Source organism: Lontra canadensis, unplaced genomic scaffold, assembly GCF_010015895.1.
Source record: "Lontra canadensis isolate GAN:19392208 unplaced genomic scaffold, GSC_riverotter_1.0 scaffold38, whole genome shotgun sequence".
In the NCBI taxonomy this organism is placed as follows: Eukaryota; Metazoa; Chordata; class Mammalia; order Carnivora; family Mustelidae; genus Lontra; species Lontra canadensis.
Window position 1 is genome coordinate 12915107 of NW_022631032.1, and position 15503 is coordinate 12930609.

General features: G+C 49.1%; 1 protein-coding gene across 1 annotated transcript in view; it reads right to left on the reverse strand.

Moving 5' to 3' along the window:
* Positions 1-15503, reverse strand: part of EPHB1 (EPH receptor B1) — a 416986-nt gene that overhangs the window by 66852 nt on the left and 334631 nt on the right. The window contains exons 8-10 of the mRNA XM_032869646.1: positions 13829-13937; positions 12941-13005; positions 732-854 (exon numbers count right to left, since the gene is read on the reverse strand). Coding sequence (XP_032725537.1) covers positions 732-854; positions 12941-13005; positions 13829-13937 — 297 coding nt within the window. The remainder of the gene's footprint in view (positions 1-731; positions 855-12940; positions 13006-13828; positions 13938-15503) is intronic.

Here is a 15503-nt window from a genome sequence, read left to right on the forward strand (position 1 = left end):
AATGTGAGTCCATTGCCAAATTGACTCAACTACTGATCCATTAAGGAAAGATGAAAAATCTAGGTCAGTTTTTAGGTAGGCTCTCCTGAGAACATCTCGGGCAGCTAGTCCTCTGCTGGGCTGAGTTTCTATTCCAACACAGTAAGATGGTTGCGAGGACACACGTTTCTTGGAAGTGAAATCTGTCTTGGGTTACCGTCCATATCATAGATCTTTTGTAGAAAATACACTTAGGGGGAGGTTTTTCTCCTGGAAACAGTGGTCCCTCTTCAATTTATCATGATCTCTCTCCAAATGCATGTATATAGGAAAAGAGAAACTGGAGGAAGGAATCTTGATCCAGAGCCCTGGAGAGATTATCAGTGAGTGAGACACTATGTCCAGCTTCTAAAAATTACTGTTTCTTTCAGTCTTTTCCACTGTGTACCCTAGATCTCTCTCTCTCTCTGTCCACATTCGGCATCCATTTCCAGAGCTATGTCTGAGTCTTTTGAAACTGCAGCTGACTTCTCTGCAACACCAGTCAAGCTTGGCCACCATGATCAAGACCCCCCAAAGATCCCTAGACACACGTTGCAGATGAGTCAGACTCATCTTCTGGGAGAAAGATGTTAGAAGCTCCTTCTCCTTCAATGGGATGACTTTTTATGCTGAAAGAGAACACCTAGGACATTGGGAAGAAGATGCTTGGACACCAAGAGAACAGAAACGAGGGGAGGGGAGGGCCATACCTGCTCCGATGACCTCTTCGATTTTCACAAAAGATACATCAATCTCCTTGGCAAACTCCCGGACAGCTTCGTTGGGGTCCTCGTAAGTGAAGGGGTCAATGTAGATCTTCATCCCTGGGGAGCCTTATTAGAGGAGATAAGCAGGGTTAACATCCCAAAGAGGATACGGTGGTCAGTAAGTCCTGGCTGCTGTCCCCAGCAGCAAGGGTATGGCCGAGCAGGATCCCCCTACACAGACTGCCTCTCTGTGCCTGGCCAGGCCTTCCCATCTCCCTTCCCTATGGGCCATACTAGCTTGGTTCTCTGTCCTCTACTTCTCCTCCATATTTTCTTTTCTTTTTGAGCTCTTGATGAAATGTGGAGCAGATTACTTATAAGTGACAGATCAGGACCAGTTCCCACACTGAGCACTCACAGAAGGCAAAGAAACTGATTGATGCCAACCAAATGCATTAGCAGAAAAGCGGTGGTAAAATGGTAGGGTAGATATCAATATTTATCAACTTGACAACTTCTCTGAGTGGAGGCCACCGTTAAGGTTATAACTACGGCTGTGGCCGAGGCTGCAAGAGGGAGAAGGATGGATTAAAAAAAAGAGAGAGAGAAGGAGAAATTGCTATTAGAAAAACCTCAAGTTAGAAGTGTCAAGACAGAACACCAGAAGAGAAAACATGAAGAAAAAAGCTTAGAAAATGCTGATAGAGAAAAGAGCAAAGTCTACAGAGAAAAAAAAAATGAGGTGGAATGAAGGAAAAATGGTAATGAACGCCCATGCCCTCAGACACCCTGAAGTATGAAAAATGAATAAAATGGTGAATGAGAAATACAAAAAGGAATATAGACTTTGTCACTGATGTTTACAGTGGCAAGATAAATAGGTGTGCATGGGGACAAAAGAGAGAATTGTCACTGCAGAAAAAACACATTCAGAAAGCGGAGAAGAGGGGACAAAAAAGGAAATGGAGCCAAGAAACAAATGGATTCACTCACAATGTAATTTTCAACATGTCTGATGTGTCATTAGGCAAAAACTAGACACTGTTCACTTGGTGGTGGTGTGGTGGGCAGGAGAGGACTTTGAAAGCGAAACCACATGGTCTAGCCTGGCATCCTTGTGAAGGGGAAGTGGTTTGCCTGCCGTCTGCTGCTGTCTGGTAGGTGGAAGAGTCAGGTCAGCAGGGTAGGCGGGTCTGGAAAGGCACAGGTGCTGATCGTCCCCGGTCGGGACCCAAGTCTGAGGCAGTCCCCCAGGTTCTCTGAGCACCACCCGCCCATCCCCACTGCACCTCATCTAGCTGACTCCCAGCCCTATATGCAGAGGCTAGTCCTGACATTTTTCATCCAAAAAAATCTGAGGACTCTACATCTCCCCCAAGTTAGTGTTGCTTTGGTCATCATTTAGGTAAGGATTCTAAGTACTAGAGCACAGTCCAGAGGGAGAAGAAAGATACAGTAAAGAAGTGAAGGGGGATTTTTTTTTTTTTTTAAGTCTGAGAGAGCCAGGTGCCATGCCCAGAAGAACGACTCTTTCTGAAAGATGGTTCATTCCAAATCATTAAATAAAATCACTCCTAGCATGCTAGGCTGCTTGCTTCAAGTTGGTCAAGACCATGGTAGAACGCTCCTTGGGAACCTGGGAATGACAACATTGACTTTGCCATCTGCCAACTGAGATTTGGACAAAGCAGACAGAGAGATCCTCACCTTTATGTGGAATGTTCTAATCTGTGGGGATTGTGGTGGGAAGGGAGAGAGTAAGAGAGAGAGAGGCAGGTGTTCTCCTTTGCCAACAGTGGACTAGAAGGAAAGTAGGGATGGGGTTCATCTCATTCTCATTTGGAATGAAGAACAACTGAAGAGCACGAACCATTGAAACCAGACTGAAGTGTCTAATGAAAGCAGATAAGCACCAGGCAGCCAAACTTGGGGTTCCACCAGAAGCAATCCCTGGGACAAGTTTCCGAGAGCCCAGTGGCTTACGTGAAAGACGCTCCCAAAGCAGTCGGGGCAGGTGGTGGGGAAGTAAGATCGGGCAAGGCAGTCAGCCTAGAAAAAGCGAGTTCTCAAGCCTCTTCCTCCCGAAGCAGGTTGAAGACCCCAGCGATGTTGTAGGAGCTGGTGTGGGTGACTACATGCTCCAGGGCTGGCCCACCCTAGAAGGATGGAGCTGTGCTATTACTGCCCAGGTTCCCATCAGCCTTCGGGGATGGCCGATCAGCCGCCATGCAGGTAAGCGGGGAGAGAGCTTTTTGGGGAAGAAACAGATGCGGCAGGTGGAAGGTGGCCAGCATGAGCTGAAGGGGTGAGGGCAGGAGGTGAGGCAACCACAGACCCACTCAAAATGACATGCAGACAGCAGGTCAGTGTCACAACCTGTGACTTTGCCCAAGTTCTGTGTTGTGCGGAGATGAGAGGAGCGTGAGAGCCAGACACTGGGGCCGTTAGGTGAGGACAGAATCCCAAAGCCTCTTATTAGCCTGGCATAATGCAGCAAAGCCCCATCCTTCTCTCAGAACAGGTCTCTCTTCCGCTAGTGGCAAAGCTAGCACCTCCCTCCCATGGTGACTCTGATGTTACAGAACATATTGCCAGTGACATACCCAGCCCAGTGCCTGATGTACACGGGGAGGGCTCACACATGGACGTACTCTTGGTGATTATCAGTAAATGGTTCTAGGAAGTGTTTGGGGAGGTAGGAAGAAGAAGCAAGGTGGGGTGGTCAGTGGAGGATGTCAGACACTTAGAGTTTATTAGTTACCTTAAAAATAACTACCTTGTTATTTTAGATCAAGGGCTTTTAAACGATGTATGCTAAGCTGTCCTACAGGAACTCTTCCGCAAAGTCTAATTAAACAATCTAGAATGTGCGGTAATGAATGGTTTGCAAGCACAGACACATATAAGGATGAAGGAGAAAGGATTCTGAGTTAATGAGCTTTACGGATATTAGCCCCCATCCATTCTGGGAAGGACCTGTTCCCAGAGGACAACGGCTCATCTGATGGGGCTGGCATTCTTCCAGGCCAGGAACAGGCCACCAAGTGCACCAAGATGTTAGCAAGTCCACACTTCAATGATGGGTGCAGTTTACTAACACGGAGAGGTTTGCTAACTTGCTGGCTTACAGAAATGGGGGTGGGGGGGCAATGTCACAGCTAATTTGGGTCAGGGCTCCCGACTGCCAGTAAAGCCCTTCCCAAGCAGCTGAGGGGGCCGCACGGAGGAGCCTAGGAGGAGAGATGCAAAGTGCCTGTGAAATTCCACATCTGGGCGACGGTAGGAATCAGGACTTGTTTTCCCGGAAACTGAAGACACCATTGTCACACTGAGGAAGGGAAGCTGAAATCAGAGGTCTACCAAATGGCTGAGATGTGGGCGCTTTTCCCCTGATGAGGATCTGAGAGGGCTGCCCTAGCGGAGGGTCCTGGCCTGACTCCGGCTGGGGACAGGGATCCAGCGCTCAAAATCAGGAGAGTGATGTGACCAAGCACATGCCCATCATGGCTTCCTGGCATCTACCTCATCCTGGAATAACACAGCTCTCCAGACCTCTCTCCTGCATTACCGCTAGGCTTTCTCAAGTCCCTGAAGATGATGAGAAAAAAAAAAAAAGCCTTTAGCTAGGCAGAACAGGTCATTTGTCTTTTGGCTCATTTTGTGTTTCTGCATAAATCCTGCATCAGCCTGTTCCTGCTCCCACTTGCCAGTGAGCAGTTTTTAATTATCAGGAAAATGGTATTTAGTGCAATGAATCACCAGACAGTGAACAGGGAATTCAAGTCAGCTGCGGAGTCAGGCACAGACAAACATTTGGAGACCGGGCTCAGAAATTGTTCTCAGATTACGAGTGTTGGGGAAATATTATCAGTGGTAGTAATAACAATATCAGATGCAATACAGCTCAAAATATAAGGCGTTTTATAATGCTCCGGACGGTGTTTCACATTATTGTTGTTGTTAATATTATATATTTATACTATTTTACAGTTAATCGATTTTTTTCCCTTATGTTTAACATAGGTTACATACCTTTGGCACAAAAGCAGTGTGTATGAATCTAAACTTCTGATTGCTAGTGCCTTGAGAGACAGAAAAATTCTTCATTTTTACGCTCTTCTAATTCACTAATTTCTATTAAAAAAACTGATTTGTAGGTATGTTTGTTCTTTGACCTCAAAACCCACTTATGCTATGGCTAGGGGTGCAGCCTGGACTGCCTCCAGCTTTAAAAGATCATAGTCTGAGGAAATTGGCCAAATCTTACCCATCAACCCCTGCTTTAGGCATAGAAGTCTGGGGACAAATGATTTAGCCATTACCCAGAGGCTTCTTATGTGGCACAGAGCACTCCTGGAAGAAGAAGAAACTCCTGGCCATTGTCAGTGACCCTACATCACTCCATAAGGGGGCACTCAAAAGTGAAGCAGCGGGGACAAATGCTGGGGATGCTGGCAGATATGTGGGGTGTATCGAAAATGTCAGTTAGACCTACTTGCAAGTATCAGGGTCTCAGGGCTGAGCAGAAGCAGGCTGGGAAAGGGCCAGTTCTAAATAGCGGGTGACATAGGAGTACTGAGAGCTGAAGGAGAAGACGGAGTGCTCCTCTTCAGCCCTCTTGTGCACTCAGAAAGGACAAAATCAGTACCACGGACATCTTGGGGGGTCCATGGAGAGCAGACAGTCCAGGAGGCTTCAACAGTGCCAGGAAGAGCCTGACGCCCCTCTGTAGGCTGAGGATTCCTGGAACCCTACAGTATGTCTCCAGAGAGGTAGTGACTTGGCTTGTCCTCAGTCACTGATACCCTGTGTCCCAGAAGGTTTGATGGAGCCACGGGAAAGAGCAAAGGGTGCTTCCTCGGATCCCATTCTGGATCCAAGGCAGACTTTGTCATCTTTGTGACTCACCTAAACATGGTCCAGATATCTAAGCACAAGAGGGAAGCAGTTTAGGGATCAGCACAAAAAATCCAGTCCCTGGGAGGGACTTCATCCAATGCTCGGCCGCGGTACATTGATCACCCCCTCATTAGCCTCAACGTCGACAGGACGCTGTTCTAGGGACTATGGGAGCTATAGGAAAAGCAGAGCTCATAAGGTTCTTCTGACAATGAAGACCGGCAGTACTGGGGAAGAGTGCCAGAGAGTCTAGAATCAGGAGCCCACACCAGGCAATGAGCTATAAATGCAGCAGAAACCAGAGAAGACAGAGGGCCGTGGACGCCAGTGCTCCAGGTCACTATTCTAGAAGGACATGTCCCGCGGTCATGCACTGCGGAGGGAGAAGCCTGGAGCATCTAGGGCAAAGCCAGAGAAAAGCCCACCATGGCATGATGAGGAGAACATGGCCAGCTTCAGTGTGGCAGAAGGGGGGACCAAGCAGGCAGAGCACTGATGGACCAGCACGGGAGGGCCTTGACCGCGAAACCAAAGGCATTAAGATCAATGCCATCGGACACACAGAGCTGACAACTCTTCCATCTGCAAGGAAGGAATGCACTGACCACAAGGCATTGGGGAATGCTTTTGGCCGGCAGGCTGCCGCATTCACCTGGATGCTGCGGGGAAGGGGCTGGAGGCGGACAAAACCGCTGTGGGGTCGTTGCGGTTGTTAAAGCACAAGATACAGGGTTTTCCACCAGAGTGCTGCAGTAAGGACAACTGAAGAGGCAAGAGAAATTTCAAAGGGAGGATTGGTGGCACTTGCTGAGCATTTAAAGATGGGGGATTAAAGAGGCACCAGAAGCAGCCAAATCAATGCCAAGACGTGTGCAATAAAGCGGCGCCGTTCACCAGGTAAGGGACTTTGGGCCAGAAACCCCATTGTCAGGGAAGTCTGCACACGTGCTTTTGCTCTTTGAACATGCAGATGAAATACACGAGTGCCCGGAAGTCTGTCATAACGCTCAGAATGGAAACAGAGCCGGACGTCTAAGTCTGGAATTACGGATTGAGGAGGAACACGGGTGGTGGTTGAAGCTGTTGTGGTGGGCAGTTTCTTGGAATAAACCTACCAGGAAAGCTTGGTGGGAACTAGACACAGTCTGTTCCGCCTGCTTCTGAGGGCCAAGAAGAGTGCAATAGGTAGTTGGGTTTTTTGTTTGTTTTGTTTTTTTTGTTTTTTGTTTTTTGTTTTTGTTTTTGTTTCCAGGAAGGAGCAGAGTTCTTGGGTGCCCAGCCAGGATTTGGGGAAGAATCCAAGAGGGGAGCCCCAAGGGAGGCAAAGGGCCTCAGTGGAAAAGCAGGGACTGAGGAGGATCTTCCTCCCTCCTTGTATTTGGAAGTTTCACCCATTTTAGTCTGTTCTTAAAACCACAGTAATTGCCTCAGACGAGTCTCCGGGAGAAAGCGGGCCACAGGCTATTTGCTGTTGCAGAAGGTACTTCAGGAAACAGACTGTAACCTCTCCCTGCTTCTTGGCATCAATGACCAGCACAGGCAGGTCTTTGCAGCCAAGGCCCGCTGGTTCTAAGCCATCGAAGTCTTGGGAACCCGAAGGCAACAGCCAAGGCATTGCTCATAAATTTCCTTGACATTTAATAAGCACCCACTGAAAATTCCGCCACTTTTTGCCCCTGGGGGCCTTTCCTCTACTCCTCGTAGGCCCTCATTTACTCACAACCAGTTACTAATGTTCCTGTTACCCCCAGAAGAGGTAGCCAAGTATCCAGTCTGTTTCCTCCTCCAACAGGCTCCCCCTGACCTTTACCCCGGTGCCCAAGGTGATTTCCAGCAGGCTGGCTGCTGGTCCTCTACAGTTTTGAAATACATCTACCACCCAGAGTCAGGAAGGATGGGCGTGGAATCTTGGAGCAAGATGTGTTTCTGGGTCTAATCTAGTCCAGTCTCCCACCTAGAGCAGCAGTTGGCAATCTAGCCTGCCCTTGAATGCTTCCAGGAACAGAGAGCTTACCTCCCCACAAAGCAGCCTGGCTCTGAGTTGAATAGCTCCAGTTGTGGTGGGGGTGCTCCCTACTGAATCAAACTTCTACCTACTCTGATCTTTCCCTCGATGGTTCTATATAACTTCATGAAGGACTACAACATCTTCTCCTTTCCTTTGCCATAAAGGTATCATGCTTGATCCCTGCCTGTGTTTCTCCAGCACCGAATGGGTGTTTCCAAGTCTCTAAGGTAAGACATCAGAACTTGCCACCTTCCATGGGCAGAATGCTTGGACAAAAATACTCTTCTCGTTATGAGGTCCTCAGAACCAAAAAGATCACTGTAAATGTATTCTTACTAGCACAGAGGATAGTGTGTCTGTGTATCGCCTCCTCTGACCTGGGGGACCACAGAGTCAGACAGACCAGAGTTTAAAACCTTGTTTTGCAATGAATTGCAAGATTCTGGACAGGATACCTGTCCTCTCTGAGGTTGTTTTTTCACATGCAAAATCTACTTCATGGGACCGTTATGAGGCTTAAATGAGTTAACAGAAGTAAAGTGTTTAACACAGTAGGTACTCAAACCTGGATATTATTTTTACTATTATTTTACATCAATAACAGTACTTGGCTTTTCACTCGGCTCTATATCACTCATATTAAACATGTGGTAAATTAACTACCTACACATATTCACACAAACGAATAGTGAGTCAGGTCTCCTCCTTTCTGTGTTGCTTTATTTTTGTTTTAACCTAAACATTAGATTCTAGATTTATCCCTCTAACATTTCATCTTGCAGGTTTCAAATTAGCATTCAAAGCTGTTGGATAGTTCTGAATTCTGATTGTTTTATACGGTGTTAGTTATGCTCTCCAACTGTTACCTACAAGCTTGATAAGCATCCCTAGGCTTGCTTGCACCTGACTCATGAATTTAAAAAACAATCAAATGAACAAGAGTTTGAATTGGACAAGGACTAGAATAAAGCTAATGACTTCCTTCCTGGCTGACAGAGTCACTAACCCACTTTCTTTGGGTCTGAAGACAAGCTCCGTACTCATTTTATACTGCTTTCCCCTAGGAGATCATCAAATATTTTTGCCAAAATAAAAACTCCCTACATCTGTAATTCCTCTTGAAATCACTAAATGTATAACTATAGTAAATGAGACGAGGTCCCCATTCTTTTTTCTTATTGATCATCTGTGTTTCCTCATGATCACCAAATTCAGGTTGTAAATGCCCACGACCCACGTGCTTTGGTTTCTACAAGCATTTGGCAGGGATCAAGCTCACACTCCTGTTCTGTCATCTCAGTGCCCTGTCCTCTTGCCTGAGGTGGAAACTAGAGCTTTCAGTAGTCCCTGGTCACATACCCTATTTAGTTTTGCTTTTCTCGAGGCTTGAGAACAGCTCCATGATTGTTATCTGCAATTGCCTGCAACCCGGAGATGGTTGTGTTAGGGTTGCTTCCTGAAAGGCAAGGGCTTTCCAAACTCTTTCCTTCCCAAACTCTTTCCTTCCTCTCTCCCTGCCCCTCCCCAGTTCAGCCAACTCAGAAATCAGGGAGGCACCAGCTACTATTGGGTGCGTAGTTGCACAACCTCCATAAACACCAGTAGTATTTCCCAAATGCCGAATCCACTGGAACTTTTCTAAGATAGATTCCCTGGCCTACTATTCACTGGTCATCCTGTTCAGGCAGTTTTTAGGCTGCCGGCAAGCACCTTCTGATATCTGGTTCCCCGAAATCATAAGACTACACAACCATATGTCTGCCTCTCCTTGGACACTGGAAAAGCACGGTCCCACCCACTCTTGAACATCAACCACAGGCTTCCAGGCTCTTCAGCCAAGCATCCAACACCGCATCCAACAGATTCTCTTCACAACTTGCCTTCCCTCTAATCTCTCTCACCCAAATCCAGCCTCCCATTGACACGCTTGTTCACGTGCTGCAGGCTCAGAGGGGGGCCATGAACTGGTGTCCCAGACAGCACACTGCTCTCAAAGTGAACAGCTCTACCATGTCCGGACGGGCTAGAAAAGGTATTCCATCTTCAAAGGTTCCTGTTATTTCTCCTTCGGCCTTTGCATCAGCTTGAAAGGAGGGCCTGGGAGGGCAGGGACCACTGGCCTCTACGGCACCCTGTGCCCTGCCCAAGGGGAAGAGGGGCGGGACTCTGATGAATGCAGTCAGGAAGCTGCTGTAGGTTTCCTGTCACTCCCTGGGCAGGAGGTCCTCAGAGCTGCAGCTGCTAGCCACACCTCACCATGAGGGGCATGCGTGTGGGCGGTCCAGGTAGAGTCTGTAATCCACATGCCCACATGTGGATTAGACATAATTGACCTTTCCGCCTCCTACAGTGGGACCAGCGGAGGGGGAACCAACAAACTACCAGCCAGAACACCTAGGGTTAGTCCTCACTTGGTTCTCACCTGCTGCTGATTGCCCGGCAGCTTGAGCTTCTGCCACATGGGGAGAGCATGGGCTCCAAAGCCAGACTTAGTGTGCCATCAACCTCTGCCGCCTAGGAGCCGTGTGACCAGGGTAAGTCCCTTAACCTTCCTGCATTAGTGCCTGACTCCCAAGGCGTTGTCAGGGTGGGATGAGTCGAAGGGAGCTTTCAGAATAAAGTTCCCAAACTTGGGGCACAAAATAGGCTTTTCTGTGGCTAAATATTCCTACTCCTTCCCCATCCTGGGGCAGACATGTCCTCCATCTGAGCTGGGAGTTTTCTCCTCTGTTCCAAGTGTGTCGAGCTTGACCCCAGCTCTACAGCCTTTCCAGCTGTGATTCTCCAACAGGAAGAGCCTGGATCACAGTGAGGATGTGCACAGCAGAAAAAGCACGGACGCAGTTCAAGGCACACAACTGTGAGTTTAGGGAAGCAGGTGGCAAGGAGGAGCCAGGGTTAGGGGACAAGATAAAAAGAACAGTCATGAACAGGGGCAAGGATGCTTACAAAAGGTGAGCGGAATGGAAAAGAAGCCTTCTAAAGCAGCCACGGGAGCGAACTCCGGCTCTGCCAGGGTCAGCAACCACGCAGCTCATTACAGGGGGTGCCATGCGCTCAGCCCCCCTTGCTGGCCGCAGCAGGCACCATTACTGCAGACAGCAGACTGGTTTCTCTGTGCACCCTAACGACTAGGGAGGCCTCCTTCTATTGGCCTCAGAGGTGACAGAGTCCCCCCAAAGGGGCTCTGGCTATTGTGGCAGCATACCTCTGTGCATGTGGGTGCCCCGTGGTGGGTCAGCCTAGCCCACCCCTCCAGAGCAGGAGGGTGGCCAGATTTCAGGTTGAAGTGGCCCAACGGGCACCAAGCTGCACTTGGACTCCATGCCTGGGGACCCTCTGTATACCCTGCCCGAAGAGTGACAAGGCTTAGCTTGCTGGTCTTTTAAAAAGGGGAGCTCCTTCCTAGGGCACCCCATTCTCACCCCAGGTCATCTCTAGGCTCCAAAATGGCATTCCTCCTCTTGAACCCAATGTGGCATCCTCCGCAATCAGGTGGACATGGCCATCTCTAAATGTGTCATCAAAAGAGCTCACAGGATGCCAAATTGGAACTGGACTTCACAGTGGCTCTTAGTATGGCCAGGAGTTAGCCCAGAGCAGGGGGTGGGTGGGAGTGGTGTCAGAATCCCGAGGCAGAGGTGGGAAAGCAGGGTGGGTAGAGAAAGGCCTTCAGGTAATTCTGATGCTCAGTAGGGGGAGGGGTGTGGAACCCTCCCTTGAGAATCAAAGATAAATCCAAGTCTGTGTTTTTCAGCTGAGGAAGCTAAGGCCTTGGCTGGAAGGGCAAATGCACATGTTAAAATAGGTAAACGCATCTGTAGATTTTGCAGTGAGGCTCAGAGTCAGGACGTAGGAAAAGATTGAGAACACAGCCCTGGGAAACCAGTTACAACTGGTTAAAATGGAGGATAGAGTGGCCAGGACAGGGAAAGAAGGAAGGTAGATGGGATTCTGAGTGTTGCAGGAACTTTGCTGGTAACCTTAGATGAGGGCCACTCTCCCAGTCCCGAACTGTTTGTGCTGCTGCTTGGTCCCCTGTGGGAGAGTCTCAGAGCCCCAGAGCCCCCACCTCCCTCCCAGTAACCTGGGAACCAGTGCCTGGGAACAGCAGCCAGCCTCTGGGGGCTCCGTTCTCTACAGACCCGTGGCCGTTTCTTGGTCTTGGGTTGAAAGACTCCCATAGAACAAAGCCGATTTTCCAGAGTGGCCTTTGTACCGCCCCAGCCAGCACCGGCTCCTCTGAGGTGGGGCTGCTGGGTGACTGTCCCAGCCTCACCTTCCTGCCTTGGTGAACCCTTGGAGAGGGTGGTCTGGGAGAAATTTTACCCTTGAGCCCGTGTTTGCTCCAGGAGCTGCCCACGGAAGGCAGGCTGAGGGTGTGTGTTTGTGTGTGTCCACAAGGTCTGTCGTCCATGCTCACTGCTGAGCGAACAGGAAGAAAGGGGGGGGGCATTGCACTGAGCAGGGAGGAGTTTAGGTGAGACGCAGCTTCCAGAAGGAGCCTGTGACAGCACAGTGCAAAGGGCTGGCATGGATTTCTGGGGGCATCTGGGGAATTCAAAGGGAGTTATTTAGAATGAGAACATGTCCTGGGGATCTAAGTTTTCTGGAAGTGGGGAAGTGTCCCAGCTGACCTAGGGGGACCTTGTTCAGATCCTGCAATGTTGTAATGACACAGATAAAAGAATCATTTTGACACAGGACTTTACACTGTATGTTGGTGACAAGGAATTTTAGTTAGAAAAATATTACACATAGGTTTAAAAAGAGAGAGAGATGGGTAGGATAATGAGTGAGAAAAACTTTTAAACGTACTGCTTAAAAGAAAACACTTGGGAGATATCCCAACACGCTGGCCTCTTGGGCTCTGCTATCTTTTTAATTCCCTGCATTCATGTTCTCTGGCTTATCTGTGAATTTGGCTAACACATTCCCCAGCCGCTCAATTGGATAAGATAAGGCAGAAGATGTTAATAGAGAACCCTCCATCCTTTCCCACTGAGTCTGATTTCTGGATTCATTGACTTGCTAAACCCAATCTTCTCCCTGCATTCTGTGTCCTATATGGGCTTATCAATGTGGAAGATAATCTACCCAATGGGCTCCCAATGAGTGCCCACCATGGGCAGACAGCAGAAGGGGCAGGCAGCTTGTGGCTCGGGGGAACCTGCAGAGAGAGGCGTCTGCTGGGGCTCTGGGGGCTGGAAGGGGTTCTGCAGTCGGGACCAGCCAGTCTGGCTATAGGGAGTAGTCCAAGCGCTCACCTCCTGTACCCCGCGGTGGGTGTGTTCTTTCTACTCACCTCGGCCAGTGCTATAATGCTGGAGCTTATCACTGTACACAGCCTCTTTGCTATAAGCCCGTTTCCTGCGGAGACAAGCAAGAGGAGCTCTTTCAGCTGGGGCCCAGGCTCGCTGCACCACTCCGGTGTCCGCCCAGCTCCCCTGTCCCCTTGGAGGCTCACTCAGGCATCCCCCGGAGCTGGGAGCGGGAGCTCTCACTTTAACATTTAGCTCCCATCCTGCTTCCTGGCCTGACCACCACCGTGAGCACCCAGATCAGCTTTCCAGTCAAGGTCTTTCAAAGGCCAGGCGGGGCCGTGGGTCCCCCATCAGTCGGGGGCAGAGATGCTGAGGACAGCCATCAGTTCGCGGGAACAGCTCCAGGGAAGCCAGCTCTGCCGCTTTCCACAGCAGCTGAATCTGGGCTAAGCCCTGAAGGCAGGAGAAACCGAATGAAAAATTCACAAGGCCTCAGGGCCCGCCCTTCCGCAGAGCTCAGAGTTCCTGTTTTCCTCCATGGCTCCCCTCTTGCCCGCCTGCCCTGTGCCCTCTGCCGGGGGCCTCCGCTCTCTAACCAGAGGAAGGGCTGCCATGCGGGGTGCGATGCTCAGGTGGGTCAAATGCAATTTGGGAACTGTCACTCTGACACGGAGGGGGAATGAAAGGACCTTGGAAGACAGATGCTGTTGACTCACAGCCTCGCCCAGCTCTCAGGCACAGAGCAAACACATAATCTGGCGAATTCTAGGCTGCCCAGGGAGTGAGACAGAGGGATGACCATGAGCTGGGCAGCATGTCTGCAAACTGTTAGGCCCTGTCCAGTCTGTGTGGCCCAGGAGGGGCCTACACGTGGCAAGGGGCCTCCTGGATCCGAGGCGAGCTGGCGGGCATGGAAGCAGAAGGCCTACCTGCTGCAGACGATGGAGATGGCCACCAGTGACACTACGAACACCACCCCGGCAGCCGCGGAGCCAGCAATCAAGGGCAGCTGCTCCCTCAGCTCGGACTTGTAGTCATCTAGGGGAGAAAGAGGCATTTAAGTCCTTCCCACATGCCCTTCCCATACCAATGGGACTCAGCACAGGACACCAAAGACATGATAAATAGACATCTGCATGTACATGTAGAGTACAGCTTCTCTGCTTCAGAGCCGGAAGCCCAACAGAAGCAAAGAGTGATCTCCAATCACAAACAGGTAACAACAACTAAAACCAAATGACAGCCACCAAAAAAACCAAAACAGCAGCGACAGAGAGAAGCTGAGAACTAAATGCTGATGACATCTGTCCCCACGGCAGAGGTGACACCAGTCCACATCCCCTCATTTGGAAGGTCTCTCCAAGACGGGTCAGTCACGCTAAGGGGAAGACTGAAAAACCCCTGTGGGAGTATCTCTAAAACAGAAAGGTGTTGAAACACAGCAGAGCGCACAGACCCATGGAGCAGATATTTCCAGAATATCTGCGGCCAGGCAGCCCTGCACCAGGTGCAAAGGAATGGCCGGAAATGACCCAGCACTCCACAGTTCCCATTCAAGAACAGAATCAAGGCCTCTGCCAAGGTCAGAACCGTGCTGTATGATGCAGGGGGAAGGGAAGTCCCTGAGTCACAGAGGACGAGAGCTCGCCCAAAGCCTGGCTTTCCCGCATGAAAGCCCTGTGCTCTTGCACAAAATCTTTAGTCCCTCTGACCCACAGACTCTTTTCTGCTTTAAAAAAAAAAAAAAAGGCAATATTAAAATGATCAAATTATGTGAGGCATATTTCACAACATCTACACTATCACAGGTGCCCCCAATACTAATACTTTTTGCCCTAATCCGTAGAAACCCCTTGGCCCGGCTGGCACAATAATAATTGTGGTCATTCTTTCACCTGGTGCTCAGGACGGAGGCACATGGAGATCAATATTATATGTTCTATTACAGTGAGGGTTGCCAGATACACTAAATAAAAACACGGACCCAGCAGTTAAATTTGAATTTCAGATACACGATGAATAATGTTTTAGTCTAAGTATGCCCCAAACATTGTGTAGGAGATTCTCGGACTTAAATATTGTTGACTCTTTGTCTGAAATTTCAATTTATTTGGCCATCCTGTATTTTACCCGGCAACCCTGATGGCAGCAGTTCTTGAAGCGAAGCTCCCCGTGCCCTGCATCAGAATCACCTGAGCCCAATGATTAAATATGATTATTTCTGGGTCTCTCCTCAGATCTGCTGAATCAGAACCTCTGAGTGGAGAGCAGGACATCTCCATGTGTACCAAATACTCTGGTGTTTCTCATGCTTCTCAGAGTTTAAGAACCACTCTTCAACTCTGTGGGTGGAGAAAGCCTTCCAAAGACAAGGATGTGGTTCTTGAAGCCAACCACTCCATAGACAACAATTTTAAAGACTGAGGGTAGAGTTTCAATTTCCCTCAGCTGAGAGCATTCTGGAACATGTATGTTTAACAAAAAATAATTTGGCACAAAAAAAAAAAAAGGAAATTCAAGGAATCACAGTGAAGAGTCCATAAAAAACATCTTTATAACTTAAAAACTTCATAAAGCAATGTGACCTTCAGTCTTTAAAACTGA